The 20,077-nt window shown below is 43.1% G+C and overlaps 1 protein-coding gene across 3 annotated transcripts; it reads right to left on the bottom strand.

Annotated features, from left to right (window-relative positions):
- Nucleotides 1-6,123: 6,123 nt before the first annotated feature.
- On the bottom strand, nucleotides 6,124-19,700 carry elac2 (elaC ribonuclease Z 2). Of its 3 annotated transcripts, none has more exons than XM_071465085.1 (24): nucleotides 19,188-19,700; nucleotides 17,436-17,486; nucleotides 17,258-17,328; nucleotides 16,593-16,657; nucleotides 16,445-16,502; nucleotides 16,293-16,361; nucleotides 16,092-16,205; nucleotides 15,074-15,129; nucleotides 14,925-14,983; nucleotides 14,680-14,752; nucleotides 14,483-14,595; nucleotides 14,290-14,388; nucleotides 14,063-14,201; nucleotides 12,715-12,800; nucleotides 12,304-12,425; nucleotides 12,025-12,115; nucleotides 11,022-11,160; nucleotides 10,891-10,929; nucleotides 10,274-10,383; nucleotides 8,910-9,009; nucleotides 8,701-8,821; nucleotides 8,159-8,237; nucleotides 7,655-7,799; nucleotides 6,124-6,588 (listed from the first exon to the last, which is right to left on the bottom strand). In XM_071465085.1, exons 1-24 carry the CDS (start codon nucleotides 19,535-19,537, stop codon nucleotides 6,322-6,324), a joined length of 2,616 nt encoding a protein of 871 aa, XP_071321186.1. In that variant the 5' UTR covers nucleotides 19,538-19,700; the 3' UTR covers nucleotides 6,124-6,321. The 3 variants fall into 3 exon arrangements, with proteins under 3 accessions (XP_071321186.1, XP_071321185.1, XP_071321187.1); XM_071465084.1 differs by having other exon boundaries at nucleotides 16,068-16,205; nucleotides 19,188-19,676; XM_071465086.1 differs by having other exon boundaries at nucleotides 16,068-16,205; nucleotides 19,649-19,673.
- Between the last annotated feature and the right edge of the window lie 377 nt (nucleotides 19,701-20,077).

Below are 20,077 nucleotides of genomic sequence, written 5' to 3'. Positions count from 1 at the left end.
ATTAATGAGATGAGATATGATCAATAAATAAATTATGATGTATTTTTATAGGTTGAAGCATTTTTTATTGATCCAGGAGGCAAATTCACAAGCTACAAGCTGAATATAAAATCAGTACAAATAGCCCGACTTTTAACAGCTGCAACAATGAAACCCATCCATAATTCTATAATATGCAATACATTATTCTAAAATGGGTCTCTCTGCATAATGAGTGCTTTTACTTTTGGTACTTTAAGTATATTTTGATGTATACTTTCTATTTCAGGCACTTAAATATTTTTTTTTTGCATGCATTGTATGCATGCTTGAATTTCTACACAATTTTGCCTTTTGGTTGGACCATCCCTGACTGACTAATCATATTTCCACCACTGGTCATCAATGAGTTGGAGTGTCCAGCTCTAACTGGTTCTAATATTCAAACAAGACTGGGTATGAACCTGGTCCATGTCTGGACCATGTATGAATCCCAGCTGGGCTACACCGCCTGTTATCGGCAGTCTACCGAAACGCTCTGGTTTCCCTGCTGCTCGGGAACAGCAGGGAAGCCGAGCATAGTTCCAATACACTGAGCCTCACCTCCAACACCGCAGATAAACAACCTTCATTACATGAATGATTATTGTTGAAGGAGGCAGAGGAAGAACTAAACATAAGACACACTGAGCAGAGAGAGAGAAGTCATCGGTAACTGCTGAAGAAACTAGCAGATCTGAACAGCATGTACACAACAGAAACAGCAAATGAGACAATACGCTTCCTGCAGCACAGCAATAAAAGACTGTTAAGAAATAAAGGGTTTCTGTCCATTGAAATGCCAGAAGGCTTTTAATTTGAAACACTTATAGGAAGTATTGAGTTTATATTAACATTTAATGCTGTAACTTTAACACGGCAAACAGGAGCTACTGAAAACGAGGCTTCATACTAAAAGACCACCATGGGCAATTCTACATCTCAAATAGAGGGAGTTAGAAATAAAGAGTTGCCTCTAATAAAAGTCTGCGACGTTCTGGAGTTGAGGTAAATAAAGAATAGAGACTGAGCTCTGTGTGAGAGACTAAATAAGAAAGATATTCTGCCTCTTCTAACTTTCTCTCTGAGGGATCATTTTACAGTAAACGTATCTGAAATCACAGCTCAGTCTTTGTCTTTAATTCATGTGTTGGGTGATTTTATCAGACAGCCTCATGGTTATAGAAAATCAGGATTTGACCATAAACAATCCAGCCATATACTATGTTTTGACTTAGCCTTGTTAAGTCACTGGCTGGTCCTAATCCCTCAGGTCTGGTGCTGTATCAGAAAGACCAATAAGCTACTTCCTGGAATAATTTGTTACACATTATCTGGCTGTATTTACATAGAAATTTGCTGTGGTACAGTTCACTTGTAAACACCTACAAATACCTGGATGTTTATTCAGTGAGATTAAAAATGACTTCATGAGTCACTATGAGGAGAATTATGTTTGTTTGTTTTTCCCACAGATACAGGAGCAGGATTAAAGAGGGAAATAATTACAATTGGAGTTACAAGTTTTTCCTCCTGCAACAACAGCCATGTTATAGGAATGAGTCACCCTGGCCTGATTCAGGCTTAAATGATATTTCACAGCACTTTTATGAATTACTGCATGACACCATTTTAAAACAGACGTCAATGTGCAACGCTCATTAATGTGTCACCGGTTCAATAAATGGTTCATCAGAGAGATTTACTTCCTGTGTGTGATTTTTGTTGTGATGTACTTTTAATTTTGTATCATTAATGTGCTTAAACAGGATGAAAATGTCAGAGCTGTAAAGTCTGCAGTGGATAGCACTGGGAACCACTAAAATAAAAGTGTGAGTTGATGAGGGGTGTAAAATCTGTTGAAAATGGGGTTTTCAACAGCTCAGTGCCAATAATATAATATAATATAATATAATGATCACTTATATCCTGTTAAATTATTCCTGTCCTGACAGGAGTGGCCTCTTTTCCTCCATCTGCAGGGCAGGAGGGCTCTCTGATGGTTTCGTTATTAAGCTAAAGAAGTTTAAGTGCAACTTCAAATTAAAAGTTTACATGTTGTTTTTGTATCATATAGAATAAAGTCCTCTCCTAACACTTTAAGTATAAAGCACTACTTCACCTCCATGTCACCTCTGTGGAGATGTGTATGAGGCTGTTACATCCTGTTCTTTGTCATTTTCTCCGATATTACACGCTGTCCTATGATGCAGGACTGTTTTTTTTTTTTTTAATTCATCAGTATTCCCCACAGCATTAGCTACAAACCACATCTGTGTCAGTCACCAGCTCTCAGACACTAAACTGAGCGAGTCTGGAGCAGCAGCTATGATGTTTCCCTCCACAAAAAAAGTATCCAAAAAAAAAAAAATACATTTGAGAAGCTTGACCCAAAAAAATCTGCCTCATAATCCTCAGCTTGAGTGATATTTTGAGGAGAATCCCCCTGATCCACACGTTGCACACAAACTCTCGTGGGAACTTTATGTCAGAAGTTAGGAATAATGTATGTAAAGCATCTTTTTTGCTGTTTTCACTACGGGCTCCTCTGTGAGTCTTTAACTGAATCATCCAAAAATACAAATGGAGGAAAAATTAAAAATCACTGTTAGTTTATCCAGACTTTCAGAGGCTCCTCTGGCAGGTGTGGTGATTTTTGTGGCGACCACTTGTGAATATCAGAGCGGCTGATTTGTTTTCTCGGCTGAGGGAAGATCTTTACTTTATTCACATGCAGTGCCAGGTGAGGGCCAGTGCTTTCCTCCGAGCCTCCTGAGGTTTCTCTCTCAGTCTTTTAATGCAGAGGTGTGGTGGTGGAGGCTAACCCAGGTACAACTACATGGAATATTAATGCCCTGTGTCGCACCAGCTCTTCTTTCCCAGCACAAAGCTGCTTCACTGTGTCTTTAAAAAAAAGCCATTTTCAGAGAATTCAAAAGTTATCAAAGGTCTGCCCTGGATCTTTGGTTTCAGTTTTGTCAGTCTTTTTCATGCTGGTGTGCAGGGAGGGAGGGAGGGGTGGGGGCGAGGCTCTGGATTTGTCCCCTCTGGCTTTAGAGTGCTGTACAGCCGATGGATAAAGGTGTCTGAGCGGCCTGAATGAAGATCTAGATGTGAGGTGACAGCTGACGGACAGTAATGCAGGAATAGCCGGTCAGATCAGCGGGGATGGATCGTCTGCCCACAATTACCAACCTGTCCATGTGACAGTGCTGCGCCTGGCCAGGAGTGTGACCTCCAATCTGAGAGGCTCCGGGCCCCATTTTTTTTCCACACAAGTCCCCTCAGATTACCTCACACTTTGATTCCTGTCAGAGCAGAAACGAGGCCGCTCTCTGAATCAGCAGCCAGGCAGAAAATGTGAAGAGAGGCGAGCAGGCTGTATAATTGACTTTGGATTGAAGCGAGGATTCAGGTGGAGGAGGTGTATCTGATTAGTGGCGTCCCGCTCTGTTCAGATCTGTCTCCCTTCATTCCACACCGAACAAACAATGACAAACATGAATAAGGAAGGTGCCTGTTAGTTTGATGATGTTATATTTTAATGACTTCCCTTCTCATCCGCAGTTATTTTTGGTCTCAGTCTTAGGGCTACAGCAGGAGGCAGGAAAGTTTCTTCTTTCCTTCATTTTTAAAAGAATCCCTCAAGGGACAAAATCATATTCACAAATATCTACAACAGAGGAAACGGTACGACACCGGATGTAACGTGAATGTTTTGGGGTTTTTTTTTATTCCAGATAACAGGATTCACCCTCACGGGATCAGCACAAGCAGCAAACTTTGGGGCTGAAAGATGAAGCCAACACAAATGGAAACAAATATTTTTGTACTCTGGTGTGAACCAAGTATTCGACCGTCCAGAGCTGCAGTTTCAAAACAGTTTCAAACATTCAATGGAAAGTCTGTAGATTGCTGTTGATAAGGGACAAGAAAACTTCTGACTGAGCAGCATCATTGACAAAGGAACAACTAATGAGCCAGAGAAGCAAGAACTGCTGGCACTTTCTCTGGCCTCACATGCCCACCATTGCGGCAGGAACCTCTCATGCCAAAAGGCTTCATTAGTCACCAACACACTCAACACTAACAAGGGGAAAAAAGCCTTTATGATCTGGATCTTCAGCACTGACGATAATGAACTGAGGTGTTAAAAACTGGGAACATGGTGACCGACGAAACAGGGGAGGTTTTAAATAAACCCTGAGGTTCGAGGAGAAAACTACGGCAGACAATCAACTAATGACCCAAACTTTCCACAACAGGTTACAGACCAACTTTCTGGTTCAACTTTGACTCAATTTTACCTCCAAATAAAGTGGTTTAGATCATCTGTGTACACAGTTTTCCTTGTCGGGTCGTGGTCCTTGACTTGTTTCCGGAACTAAGCAATTACTTTGCTACAGCACAGTATTAGTTCAACCAGCCAAACCTACAGAAATAAATGCAAAATAGAGGCCATCTTAAGGTGGCATCACACCAGCCGCTACGCCCCTCAGCAAATAGATGTTCCGACTCATGGGTCCGACCATTGGGTACTCAATCATTACTACATTATATGAGTATCTCAATACTCATGGGCCTGACACCTGTAAGGTTTTGTAACTGTATCTTGAACGGTTGGGACATTGACGAAATCTGTCCACTGACAGAAACGCCTGCCCAAGCGCTCAAAACCTCCTCTGCAGTGGTTCCACTACAGTTGGTGTCTCCACACACCCACACACATCCTTGCTTCACTTTAAGTCTTAGCATGCTTCACCCAAAAACAGACTTAAAGAAAAGCAGGCCAGTGGACCCTCAGGTGGTTTTTCTTAAATGCAGCGTGATAAATGCATTTGAATTGTGCCTTCAGTGTTCATTTGCAGTGGTCCACCACTGGTCAAGTGTTGATTAGGTCTATCAATCCACCGTTCTGACTCTGCAATGTGTATGTCAAAACCCATTTCTGCTCCCTTCCTGCTTATCATCCATGCCTTCTCTGATAGAAGCCGCCTCAGCGGCAGCAGAGGCCCTTAAATGGACTCCAGGCTCAGGAGCGATGCATCTTCATCTCACTGCTTCACACTCCAGAAAATAGGCTAATCGCCAACCCACCACTCAACCCGCCGCTCAGCCCACTAATCTCCGAAAACTCACATTTACTTCAGAGTTCTGGCACCTGTCTTATCTGAAGAGAGAGGGGGATCCTCTCAGTCAGTTCTACATTTGGCCTTGAATTAGAGTAGAACCCCTGCTGACCATTGAACAGGGGGCTGAAAATCCAAATGCAAGTAAAGTGCTGGAAAACACGGCGGTGATAAATGTTTTCTCTGAGCACTACTTCCTCTGTAATTGAAAGGTCAAGCCTCTGAAATCAAAGTGCATTCATGCCTGCAGACTGTATGTGGTTGGCACACGTCATATGTCAAATACAAAAGGGCAACAGAAACAAACCAAACCACATCTAAGATGCTTCCCCCCCTGAGCAAATGAGGCAAAATCCTCACTACCTCCTGTTGGTTTTAATGATACACCTGATCCTTCTTGTGCTGCTATGAGCAGATGAGATTCCTGCAGCCACCGCTCCCTCCAGTGGCAAGAGGTAATAAGTGACTAAATGAGATTATTACCATGTTGGCTGATTTTTTTTTTTTTTTTTCCCCTGCAGGCCTCAGTACCTGGTTGGTTTGAGCACTGATGGCTCACTGAAGCCCCCATGTGGACTGAAGTGGACCATCACTGTGGTGCTGAGCCTCTGCTGCAGTTCAGAGATTAACTTTTCCATTACATTGAATTTTTGAGGAGGATCTGATGCTGAAAAAGCCCAGGAAGAATCTTGCTGCTGGGATGCATAAAAAGTCTCAAGGAATAATGCACAAACAACTGTTTGGATTTTAAGAGTGTTTGATCAAGTATAAATAAATGTCCTTCCTTTTTTATACATTTGAAATGCAAGTGATTATCAACGTCTGAGCTCCTCGACTTACTCAGACATCTGAAGGTAAATGTATGACGCGAGCCACTCGACAGGCTCTGATCCCAGGCTGGATTTCTAGTCATTAGTGTAGTTTCTTTACCTCTGGAACAGAAGCCAGGAAACAGATTGGACTGTATGTCACTACAGACTGTGGGGTATTGCTTTATTCTGTTTAATGAAAAACAAAAAACTGCATTCGTAGCGTAGCCTTGTACTCTCCATTGCAAGAAATATAAATGTCTCCTCATCAATCAAACCACAGGAGCCAAATAAAACTCATGTTCATTTAAATAAAGTAACTCAAGTTAGTCTCTCAGTTGAACTTTTTTCACTGAGTTCATGGTTTAATAGTTGCTGAAGGAGGTTTTTTGTCTCTTTGTTTCTACGCTGTGTGATGCTGCCTCCTCCTGGTCTCGTTTGGCACCTCGGACGTCCGCCGCCGCCGCCCCTCCGGTCCTCTGCTGCTCACTGTTCCACTCACAGCTGCTTCCTCTCGGATATCTCAGCTCCCTCCTCTCTCTTCTCTCCTCCATCTCTTCAATCGCCTCAGCAAAGAGGGTTTTCAGTGCAGGAATGAGCCTGGGGAGGATTTTAAAGTCTGTGTAGCGAATCTGAGACAAGAGGAAATAGAGGAAATGGTCAGGAGACAGCACCAAGTCTGGATTTTAACTCCTGGAGGAGTGATGCTCGTAGATACTGAGTCTTATCGTTTGGTCTATTTTCCTATCAGCCGTGAATCTAAACTAAAACAATATAAAACTCCTGAATGCAGCTGTTTGGGGAAACAAGGCTCCAGTTCCAGGTGTTTTTAACACAGCATAACATGGCTGTATTTCTGTCCCAGACCAATTGTAGTCTGTCTTGACCAGGATGGGACCCTATGAGCTGCTGAAGGGCTCCAGCTTGACTTTCTTCTCTTCCATGAGTTGGTAACTTGATGCTACATAATGTTCGTTTTCATTAGTTGCGGCTACAGTAGCATGATAACATTAGCTGACTTGCTATCACTAGCTGGCTAACTGTCAGAATTAATGTACAGCATCCACAGCGGTGCTAGCATTGGCTAATGGTTGTGGCTCTTTACTTTCCTCTTAACTTTATTCAGTTGTGCTTCTTGTTGTGCATTTAGATGACGACACCCTGCTGAAGGGAGGGGGGGGGTCATTTTGAGATGCCGGAGGTCTAGTGCAACATCTAGGGGCAGTGACGATCGTTTAAGAAACCTTTAAACGTGTTTTTCTATAAAACTCAGGGCGTTTGCTGAAGTCAGATGATTTTATTGAGGCAAAGTTTTCTAATTCCCTGTTTGAGGCCAGAAAATATCTGATCAAACAATAAATAAACTAAACTTTGAGAATCTGACAAAGCATTTGAAGCCAGTTTTAGATTCTTAACAGTTTTCAAAGCTCATTTTAGCCTCCAGTCATTCAAATATTGTGGTCTGATACCCTGTCGCAGTGCAGACTCAAAGTTCACTCACCTGTGCACTTTATCAGGAACACCTGTGCACCTGCTTAGTTGTGCAGTTATCTAATTAGCCAATCAAGTGGCAGCAGTGCGGTGTATAAAACTGTATGTGTTAATGTAGATCTGAATGCTGCATTCATGAGCACTAGTACAGACGTGTTTTGCAGACATCTGACAAGTGTTGCATGAAGTTCCCTCAGCTCTACTCACTCTCATGTGGTCGAACGATATTCCCACTCTGTTGTTGAAGTCCTCGCTGAAGAGCGGGATCTTGGCGTAACGCTGGCTGAAGTGGTTCAGCATGATGAACTCTGCCTTCATCTTCATGCCGACGTCAATGGCCTGGGAGGTCGTGCTGTCAGAGAACAAGATTTACGTTACACTTCTCTCCAACTGAAGATGCGTTTGAATGAGGGAAAGTTTCAGTGGCAATGTTGTTTTTCTACAGGCATAAAAGATGCTTTTGTGAAGATAGATGCGCACTCTGCCACCATAAAAAAGACAAAAATCAATGGCAATTGTCTGTGAGAGTTAAGAAATTTAACAAGCTACTCAACTGATAACTGCAACCTCCAAGAGCAAATAAAGTTTCTTTTGTTGGCTGACACGGAGCTTTAACTGCTGCAATCTTCCTTTTTTCCAACCAGTTTACTCATTTACATAAATTACATTAAAGCCCTGCAGAGCTGTTTGGTGGCAGTTTGTTTTACTCACCTGTGCCTCTTGTCTATAGCTTCCTCCTCCATCCCATCCTCCAGCGTGGCCTCGTGTATTAGTAAGGTCGCGTTCTTTCCTGCAGAAGAAAGAGGCCGGAATCACACACGAGCACTTACAGCTTCTTCCTGTCCCACAGGAAATCTATCAGGTAGTCAGCGTAATCAAGACCCGGCACGCCCTGTTTGTCTGCTGAGCCGAGTCATCTATAATGAACAGGCATGGGATACACTCACTGCCTTTGTGGAGGGCTTTACTTGGACTGAGTCCAGTCAAGCAATTTAAGAGGAGTCAATGAAGTGGGATCCCACAGGAACCATTAGAGGAGCCTGGCAGCTGCGAGACTGATCGAAAGCATTTAGAAATATCGGATAAATTATTCAGAAGAACCCGTGTAGTTGAGCTACAGTTAAGACGACCTTTATACGAATCTCTGAAATATTGAAAGCACATGCTCAATTTGCTATTACCTACAGTACAGTGCGTCTGTGTAGATACACTTCAGTGAAATATGGACTCTAATCACTCAGAGTGCGACTAACCGATGTGCACAAAGTCATCGCAGGGCATGGTGTCACCAGAGAAGGCCAGTTTCCAGCCCGACTGGTGAGTGAAGCTGCAGGCGAAGGCGTTCTTACAGTGTCGCACCAAACATGTCTGGAACTGAGGCACAAAGACAAACAGACAAAATGATGAGCGACGTCAATAAAACTCTTAATACTGAGGATGCCGCGCTCAAGCAGCTGCGCACCTTCTTCAGCTCGTTCTTCTCCAGAACCTCTCTGATCAGCGACTTCGTCCACTGTTTGGGCGGCTCAGCAGCTTCACTCAGGGATCTGTTCGGGACGAGACTGAAAACCAGAGCAGACGACGTTATGAGGATGATGATGATGACGACGATGATGACGACGACGACGACGACGACGATGATGATGACGATGATGATGATGACGATGATGACGACGACTACCACAACACAAGTCTACAGGCTTGCTAACAGCCCCATGAGGCTGTAAACTTTAACAGTAGCAGAGGGAAGAGTATGTTGTTGGCTAAATTAAAAGGGACTGCTTCTGTACGGTGGCCACTTCAGGACATCTCAGATTCATCTCATCAGGCTCAGCTTTCATCAGTCTAAGCTGCTCCACTCCGCTTTAAGCTTCATGACCCAGAGGTGCTAAAAATGTTAGAAGTAACTAGGACTGCACAGATAATCAAGATATTATCGAAATCTTTGATAAAGGTAAAATTGACCCAACAGAGAATAAATGAAGCATTGTGGTGTCCTGGCCCCCCCGGCCCCAACAAAAATCACATCATCATCATCATCATCATCATCATTTTTATATTTTTTTGTGAAAAAATGAAAAGAAAATAACTATTCCAGCTGAAATTATGACTCATATTAATATCTAATATCTGCCAAAATAACTTTTGGCACATGCTTCAGCCCTAGAAATAATATATGCTAACGTTATCATGTCAGCATCACCTGAGCCAGTCGCACAGCTAACGATGTATTTTGGGATGTGTAAAGTGGACTGAAGCCTCCACACATTTTCACAGACAAACAGACGTCAGAGTAACAAGGATGAAAGGATGAATCTGGTCTTCTAGATCCAGATGTTCTTACTGAAAAACACCCAAACCAACGATGTGTTAATTCATCTCACGGTTCTGTCTGGTTTCACCACTTCAGTCTGTGCAGCTCCAAACCCACTCACTGCTACAAACACAATCATACAGCGCTTTCTCTCTACACATACAGTGCTTCTACAATACACACACACACACACACACACACACACACACACACACACACACACACACACACACACACACACACACACACACACACACACACACACACACACGGCTATCAGAGGCAATTTGCCCAAGGACACTTCGACATGTGGACTGAAGGAGCCGGGAATCAAACCTCCTGAAACTGGTCAGAACACGTTCTTTTCTCAAAAAAAAACAAACACATCTGTTACTAGGATCAGTGTCATCAAACCTGTGACACATCAAACCTTTGAGAAGACACTGTCTCATTCTGAGAGCGTAACGCTGAAGGTTGTGCTGTGATGTTTCGACGCCTCTGTGTCTACGTACCTGATGTGGTTCAGGATCTCCTCGCAGTAGTCGTGGTACTGGTTGAGCCACGTCATGATCTGATACGGAGCGATCAGGTAGATGGGGCTGAACGTCTTCCCTAAAGTTGTCTAGAGAGAAAAAACAAAGCGCCCACACAGTAACTGCAGAAGCAAACCTGGCAACATCAGTAAAATCTGTAAGATTTCATCCTTAATTTTAATGTGAGTTTTAAAGGAGCCATTAGTGAGTTTTGCTATTGCTACATAGCTAACGTTAGCATTAGCACCTGTTTACTTACCAGTCTAGAGGAAATGTTGCAAGTTCAGCGTCTAACTTTTTTATTTTGCTTCTATTTCTATCACTTTTTTTCTCCTACTGAAATTAGCACGCTAACCAGCTAGCCAAAGTCTTGTCCCTTTCCGATACCGAGTCACTGTAGCATCCAGGCAGCGCAGCGCTGCTCAGAGGACGTATTAGAACCTCTTGTATTGTGAATGCAATGATGGCTCAAGCTCTTGGCAAAACTGACAAGAAAACAGCTACAATGCTAATGTTGGCTACGCAGCAGTAGCAAAAATGATGATGATTATCATTATAAAATTAATATTATTATCGATTTTTTTTATTTTTTTTACCATTGCTCGTTCCCTCTGGTACAGCAAATTCAGCAGCCCCTGAGAGGAAAGTGTTGAAAGTCAGGATTAGAAGTTGTTTAGAGCAGGTTTGGTTTTCATTGGTCAGTTCAACGTGGTGCACAGCTGCTTACCGTGTGGTGGTCAGCGTGCAAGTGTGAGACGAAGACGGTCGATATCTTGGAGAGAGCGTCATCCACGTCGTCCCCATAGTGTCTGCAGAGCTGACCGAAGGTTCCCTCTCCACAGTCCAGCAGCAGCGACTGACTCGGGCTACAGACACACACATTAACAACAGGCTCGAGAGGAGGAAATCCACACACACACAGACAAAAACTACAAACAGTGCACTTGTAATGGTGAGTCCAGCTTTGTTCTTTTGTTTGCATTTGTCAGGTTGCAACATTTCTGACGCAAGAGGTGATTTGACAACACCAGACATCACAGCTTCCTGTTGAAGTCTCAGCGTTAACGTCAGATCAGTGTTTCAGTTTTTAAAGATTTGCACAAAGAAAACATTTTTAACCCCTTAAACTTGTCTGAACCTCGTTGTAAACTGGTCAAACCTCATTTTAAATTCAAGTCAAGATCCCAAAGTTAAAATAATACAAATATGTCAGGAGATGATGCAGAAGACGTTTAGAATCCACTACTATCCAGTTAATGAGGAACACCTGCAGTCTAATACACCAGTCCTGGGATAAATCCTCCTTCATGAAGGTTATAATGCTCAGTTTGTGTTGGAGAGGTGTCGACAACGAGTGATTGTGAAGGATGTAGTTTGTGATGCTGCTGAACTGGACTGAGTTAGACTGACAGGTCTGTCCATTTCATTCAGGCAAAGCTTCAGTCAAGAAGTAAAACTGTGATTTAGTATGAAAATAGTTTTTTATAAACAAATAGAGCAGAAAGAAGAGTTTAATAAAAGGAGAAGATCAATTTAAAACTCATTCCTTGTTTCCAGACATTAAGAATGACTCTCAGATTGTGTTGAAGGTGTAAACTGAAGTGACTGAGTCCATTTCTAGTGGTAATAACTACAGGATGAGTCATTTTGCAAATGGTACTTTGATAATCTAAATTTAAGATGGATTATCTTTAACTGAATGTCACAGACAAAAGAAAACAGATCCATACCTGATATTAACTAACGTGCCACTGACGTTTCTGGTCTTCATTGGAAGAGCTGATCCTGTTCCCAGGAAAACCACCTCTGGGTATTTTTCTCCTGCAGAAGGAAACTTGTACAATCATTCAAAATGCAAAGAAAAAAAGGGTAGAGTTTAAATTTAAATGAATGAAAAATATACTTTTTCCACATGAAACACTACTGCAGGATCAAGAATGTAATCTCTTTTTTTCCTCAGCCTTAAACACTAAAAAACAGCCCCCCCGGGTTTCCAGAGGAGAACTGACCGGAAAGCTCTGCTGCATCAGTGGAGCAAATCTTCCTGCACTTGTCCACTTCGTCCAGAAAGTTCGGGACTTCAGAGGCTTCTCTCACAAACTCCTCAGTGTTGCAGGAGGGGATGGCGTCTCTAATGAATGAGATACAGAGTCAACAGGACACACACCACTGCCTGCAAACACGAGGCGAGGAAAAACAGGGATTCGTTTCACATCTGACCTTGATGCGCCTCTACAGTACCGACAGAAACAGAGCAGAAAAAAAACACTTTGTAAGATGAGTTTAAAAAAGAAGAAGGAAGCTGTGTGCAATGGGCCAATCCAGATTGTTTTCTGTGACAAGGCAGCGCTTGGAGCTGCAGAGTAATGTCGGCTAAATTGTGGGCCTGGGGGCTGGGGGGTGTTGAAGGACAAACTAACCTTTGCCACTCCATTACAGGTCTGAACTGGAACTTGAGCAGACATTCGGCTCTGACGTTGGGGACCTGCAGGGCAGCCTGAGGCTCCTGAGGGACACAAGGTTTTTGATGGTTTCTTCATGCACCACATCTGATTTATTACTTTGTGAACTTCTGTCTTTAAAGCAAAGCAGAAACACGCACCCACCAAGGACTTCATCAGGAACACCAGACTAACACTGGGTAGAGCCCACCTGTGCTCTCTGGGGAGGAAACTTTGACCGTGTCGTGATTGTTGGTGTCAGACAAGCTGATCTCCTGGGATTTCCACCGACAACTGTCTCCAGAGTTTTTACTCAGAACGGAAACAGACCAGAATCAACCTCGTGGTCGTTTCTTCCTCCAACCAGACAAGCTGCAGGAAATATCACAGTCTCCTTTCTGAGTTAGAGTTGAATAATGGCCAGAGGTGTTTTTGCATAATGTTATGATGTCACAGTGAAGTTGACCTTTGACCTTTTGGATATAAAGTGTCATTACTTCATTTTATCCTCACAGACATTTGAGTTAAATTGTGTCATGAATTTGTGAGTTATGGCCAAAAACATGTTTTTGTGAGGTCACAGTGACCTTTGACCTTTGACGACCAGATTCTAAATCAGTGAATGTTTGTGCCAGATCTTGAGATATCAAGATATCAAGAGGCCAAAACCTTGTGAGGTCACAGTGACTTTGACCTTTGACCTTCAAAATGTAATCAGTTCATCCTTGAGTACAAATGTATGTTTGTGCCAAATTTGAAGGAGTTCCCTCGAGGTGCTGCTGAGATAACACCTCGTTGACCAGAGAGGTCAGACTGTAGCTACGGTCACTCAGGTAACCACTCTGTTCTGGTCTGGTGGGTCTGGATCCACTGAGGTTCACAGATGTGGAGTCAGGATCTGGCATCAACAACATGAATCCATGGACCCGACCCAACAGTCCAGGCTGCTGGTGGTGTGACACACTTTGGGCCCTTAATACCAATCAGTCATGGCTTCAGTACCACTTCCTTTTATGGCCGCAGTTTATCACCTTCTAACGGCTACTTCCTGCAGGGTAAAGCTCCACCTCGCAAAGCAAAAGTCGTCTCAAACTGGTTTCATCTGAATCCAGTAGAACAGGAGATGAATGAGCAGCTGACAGATCTGCAGATGTGAGTCTGTTTCCAACATCTTCAGAGCTGAGGCTGTTTCAGAGCCAAGGGAGGAACTACCCAGTGTTAGTGTGGTGTTCCTAATAAAGTGCTCACTGAGTCATCACAGATAGAAGCTAAGAAGCCTGGGAGTGTGTTTGAGGACAACATGCTCCCTGGAAAGAGGATTTCTGACCTTTGTTGTGTAAGAGTTGAGCTGTGGGAAGATCTCGGGGTGAATCATGTTCAGCTGAGCTTGAATCTTGTGGCTCCTGATGTTGTGGACTGTGCGAGCTTGTTCGTTAAGGATCAGGTGTTGTGTTGTGGATGGAAACCTGCAGGAACACAGAGAAGCTCTCAGCCTCGCTGTCAAAGCACATGTCAAAAAACAAGCAGGAGTCTCTACAGAGTCTGGTTTCAAACCTCTCCATCCACTCTCGGTATCGATCCGTCCTCAGAACAGACTCTGGAGTCATGTGGACCACCAGCACAGCAGGGTCCTCCGCCCCCCCCATCTGGTGTCTAGAAACAACGACAGTGTGAAGTGAGAATCAAACTTTCACACACACTCAGTTTAATTCAGCTAAAGACACAAAGAGCTGATGATCGGCGTCACCTCCTCAGACGCTGATTGACACAAACGGCTTCAACAAACTCCTCAGACGGACACTCCACTATAACAAAGACTGGTCCCGGGTCAGTGGGAGTACAGACCTGCTCCGGCCGGATCTATAAGAGAGCAGCAGAGCTGTGAGCAGATCCTGGTGCAGTCAGGAGCTGCAGTGGTACAGTGAGACCGTCTTCATACTTCACCTCTCTCCCTTCGAACGTGATGCTGTTCCCAGCCTTCAGAGCTGCGATCAGCGGCCCGATGGCTGCTGTGCCTCTGTGGGGAAAGAGATTTAAAACATTCAAACACATTAATGTCGAGCTAAAAATCTAACTTCTGGTGACTCCAGCTTCTCAAAAATAAGGTTTTTTAATCTTAACTCCTTTCAACTTTAATAAAACACCAGTAACAGCTGCTTTATTTCTATCTGATGCACAGATCCACTCACACAGGAAGACCGAGCTCCTGGGCCTGAGGCACCAAGAAATTTCCTTTTTTCGGGTGAAGCTGTGACAGAGTTCAGAGAAGAAGAGGAAAGTCAGACACAGAATTCCTCAGTTTAAACATCACACACAGGATGACGTTTTATTTTCCTACCTTACATATAAAGGCGACCACCAGAGACGTGTTTCTAGCTGCTGTTCGTCTTTCACCTACAAGAAATTACAAATAATGATGATACACGTTTCCACTTTACTCCAGGTGTGTGTGGCTCTTTGATTTCCACAGTGTGAACTGTGACCATCAACGTCCCACTCACACCTCAGTGTCAGGCAGCATGCAGGCCTTCATTAGCAAAGCTCATTTTCACTGTTATTCTGTGGGATTTTCCTCAAAACATGAATCAGTATGAAACTAGGACAAAGGACGAGATTCTTTCTTGGACATATAAGCACAAATACACCACACCACCACCACACCTGCCTCCAACTGGGGATGAATCTGTGAACTCCTCAAAGTGCCACATCACTTTCCTTTGGTACTAGATTTTCTCAACAGCCAAATCACCGTATTCCTACACACAAGCGCACATACAGCACTCACTGTATCACGCCGCGGCCGCAGGTCGGCAGGAACAGCTAAACACATCGCTCAGCGTGTACCGGCTGCTTCTTTCACTGGCAGCGCACGGATCTGAATCTACTGCAGGTAACACGCTGACCGTGGACGACCACAGAAGTGAGAACAGGTGTCACAAGTGCTGATGGAAAATCAACGGTCTCCATGGAAACAGTAGAATTTTAAGGCTGAAAAATCTCTCTCACTGCCGCAAATGCCTCAACTTTTTTCCTTAACTAAGGAAACCTTTCAATAATAATAATTAAAAAATAATAATAAACTTTATCTAATAAAATTAAATAATAAATAAAATAAACCTTTAACTCCCTCAGCCAAGGAGAAATAAAACCTTAAGTGTCAAACTTAAGTAGAAAACTTAAAGGGTTTTGTGCAGCCGGCTTTAATTCAGATCCTGTTCGCTGCGGTGGAGGCAGGTAGAGAACCGAGTTCCTCGAAGGAACGTTCCTACGGTGGAGACACACCAACGCAGCTTCCAAATCCCCACAGTTCCTCAGGCGGCCCCCAGACGTACCTGACAGGCGGCTGCTGGACTCACCTGGACGGTCTCTGCAGCTGTTCCGGTGAGCGTCATCTTTCTTTGGAGAGGCAGGACGTTGGGAGGGGCTGGCTGACCTGGGGGAACCCTTCATACTGTGATCCCTCGACTGGGCTACGGAGTGAAGATCGAACGAGAGTCACAGACGATGAAAACTTTGAGAAGTCGTGGCGAAGCAGAAAAGACGACATGTGAACTCACCAAATATCGGCACCTGAAATACCGTCATTGTGTCGTCGGTGTAAGTCTCTGCAGTGTACGGCCGAACCGCTGGGAGAACACGTCACAGTAAATAATCACACTGATATAATGTAAATGATTTCATCTAATTCAGCTCAGCAAAGTCAACATACACAGCTTGATGTCTTCCAGTGGTCCAGAAAACGACTTGATGGCTTGCACATAGTTTTCCTTTGAGACACAGAGACAGATATGAAGTGAACATGTGTCACATGTAAAACTGCTGCAGGTGTGTTGGTGCTGCACGATTCAGTTTCTCACCAGCTGTGGAGGTCCAGAGAGGACACACTCAGGGACACCGGTGTCCTTCAAGGTTAGAATCATCCCTGCAGAAAACACAACAGACATGAATATAAAAAAAATTTAAAAAAGATCTTCAGTCTCTGATATTTGATTTAACTGATGAAAACATGACGTGAGAATCAGTGATAAAATCGTCTATGGCTGCAGCCTTACCTGCAAAAATATACCTGTCACTTTACGAGGGAATATAAAAATATTCAACTCTCAGCTGAACGAATGTGTTTATACAGGTCACCAGATGTTTCGATCAAAATCTATTACGTTTTTCTGCCTCATTAAACAGACATTTTTATTTGTTGTTAATAAAAATAAATCAGTGTGTTAATAGCAGCTGCAGAGCAGCATTACGACTGGTGGTGGGCAGACAGTGACAGCGGCTCTTTACAGCGGCGGAAATCGACGACAAAGCTCTGTGAGCTGCACATTCAGCTGATGATTATCTGTGGGTTCGTCGCTGGGAGCGACGCCTTTCACTCTCACACTGTTTTCTCAGTGTCATTCTTTGTTGTAAAAATATTGATTATAGCTGCTTTAAGAAAAAAGCTGTTGTCACTGAACATAGAGTAGACACTGACCGCCGCAGTCAATAACATCGTCCAGATGATCAAACAGATGTTACCGACCTGATAAACCTCCCACGTTCTCCCAGCTCAGTCTGGTCAGGAAGATGTTGTCCAGTTGAGCAGCTTTCAGTCTGTCAGAAGAAAACACGTTTAAATCAACCCTCTGCTACTTCGTCCATCATCAAACCAACCGAGATGACGACAACGTGTTTACACTGTGATGGACAAACCGGCTTACTTGTGTTCCTGCATGAGTCTCTGCGTCCCCTCGCCACAGTTGAACAGGTACCTGCAGCAGAGGACGCTTCATTATGACCGGACCATAAAACAAAAATTAAAGGTGGAAAATGTTTGTGTGGTGTCATGTTGAGCCTCAGGATAATAGCAGGTTTAGTAATATTACTATGTCCTTGATGTGATTCTAAAATATGACGTATAATTAGAACCTGCTCTGTTTTGAGGAACCATCCACTTGAGTATTTTCTGGAAAAACTACTATTGATCCAGAGGATTTATTCCTCTAGACCAGGAGGGTGATTTTAACAGCACCTGCTCTGGTGAGTGATTTTAATCCCATCCACAGACACATGTGGGTCATTCTTTTTATAAATATGTCTCTTGAAAGTGGCAACTTTGCAGCAGTGCAGCGATAAATCACTGGAGCGGTAATTTTAAAACCAGGCTGCAAATCAGTGTTTCACTGCCCTGCAGGGCTGAACGCTTACCGCCTGTTTCACCTCTGAGGCCGGCGTGGCGTGCGAGAAACGGAGCTGCAAAGATCAGTTGATTAACGGCGAATGTATCAGCAAACAAATTTGATAATTCATTTATAATTCTCTGCCATTTTTAAGCAAAAATGACATAATTCTCTGTTTGCAGCTTCTCTATTGTAAATATCTGTTGTTTTCATCAGTTTTCCATGATAATTAACTGAAGGTCCATTTTTCTGTATCTCTTATAGAAAAAAATGGTTGACTGATTAATTGAAAAGATAATGGGCAGATTATAATAAAAATAATGCTTTAGTGTCGCTGAAGCCTAGAAGCCTAGCCAATCACTTTCCTTCATTCTGATCAAGCTTTTACTTTTTATCATTTTCTGACATTTTATGGAAAAAAAAAAAAAAAAGTTTAATTGATAATTGAAATAATTATTAGTCAATGGTCAGAAATAAGTTTTGTTGCAACTGTAACTGCCCCCAGCAGTGATGTCATAGTGTACTGTGACATCACTACATCACTGAAGCTGCCGTTAAATTGCTTTTTAAAATAATAATGTCAATTTCAGCCCTTTTCTTTAAAAAAACAGCACTTTCATTTAATCTGTGACACTTTACGACCCATATACAGCATCTGTGAGCTCCTGATATCAGCTGATCATATTGATTTAGCAGTTCCAACCAAGTAGGAGCTGAAGAAGCTGAAAAAAGCTGCTCATAACTACTGTCATAATAAAATATGTTTGTTTTGTTAATGTTTTAAAAAACAGTTTGTGTCTCTTTACAAAAGTGACCACACACTGTAAATTTACTCCATTAAAAGACAAAGTCCTGTATGTTACTCAAGCAAAAGTACAAGTATTATAAGGGAACTGTGCTTCCAGTATCAGAAGTAAATATACTCTATAATTAGACTGTTCTTTGTGACGCATTTTACAGTTGTAGTCGGTTGTGGCGGAGCTGGTTTTAAATGATTTCAGATTAGGCTGCAACTAATACGTATCTACCTGATGACTGCTTTTTTTGATCAATTATACATTCATTGATCTGTTTGCAAACAGAAGAGAAATGTCCGTCACAACCAACCAGAGCTTGTCACAACAGCTGGAAGCTGAGTGTGCATCATGTGTAACGCAGTGACTACATCTGTCAGACGGGTGGAGAAAAGTGGAACCTGTGTGATGGAGTAGAGGCAGACAGCGGGAATACTCGAGTAAAGCACCAGTTCCTCAGTGCGTAGCTCAGTCGTGCACAGGTGTGCGGGAACGTTACCTGTTGTACTCGGAGAAGACGTGAAGTGACGCAGCGTTATCTCTGCTCCCGGCACCGACCACCTGCAGGTACACCGTGGCCGGTCCGTGAACGTCTCCTCGTTTGACCCTGCCCTCCCTGGTTTTCACTCTCCGCAGCGGCTCCTTCTGTTTGGCCTTCTTCGGACCCAGCAGCTGTCTGCCACCCGGGTTATTATCGCCATTGTTATGACTGTTCGTATTATTATTAGTCGCCATTGTTCGGAAAAAGTGGAAAACGGTGCGGGAATCGCAGCGAGTGAGCGGCGGAGGAGCTCTGCCTTTCACAAACACAAACGTGAAGTATCTGAGCTTCAGATGCACCGTATTCATAATAAAAACGTCAAACGATTTTTAAAACCGACAACATCTATGAATCACATGTGACCGCGGTCAGCCGCCGCTCGGACGTTCATTCCTACACGTTTGCGATGCATTAATTACCCAGCAGCGGCTCAGAGGTTGGTGATCACATGTGACACTTCGTCCGGCATCTAATGATGACGTTTCCGCATCTTGTCTCTCATTGGTTTGTGGGATTGTTGAGCAGGTCTGTGGACCAATCACAGCGGCTTTTGGAGAGAGGGAGGCGGAACTTCTCGACATAAACAAACTACTACAAAATAAAACGTACACTATTAAAACAGTTTTACACACGTTCAGCTGCTCTTATGAAGTGTTTCAATGATTAAATAACAATACGAATAAGATAAAAGAGTAAAAACTTTTATAAACGTTATAGCATAAATAGCGAGACATGTTTATTGCTGAAACATAACTTGTAATAATCCAAATAAAAATAATTTATTTGCTTAGTTATTTTCTTTTTGTTATTAGAGTGTTTAATGTGATGTAAAAGTATAAAATAAAACA

Source organism: Trachinotus anak, unplaced genomic scaffold (assembly GCF_046630095.1).
Source record: "Trachinotus anak isolate AG129_WGS33_773 ecotype Australia unplaced genomic scaffold, CSIRO_AGI_Tana_v1 ptg000003l, whole genome shotgun sequence".
In the NCBI taxonomy this organism is placed as follows: Eukaryota; Metazoa; Chordata; class Actinopteri; order Carangiformes; family Carangidae; genus Trachinotus; species Trachinotus anak.
This window is presented reverse-complemented; position numbering and strand designations above follow the sequence as displayed.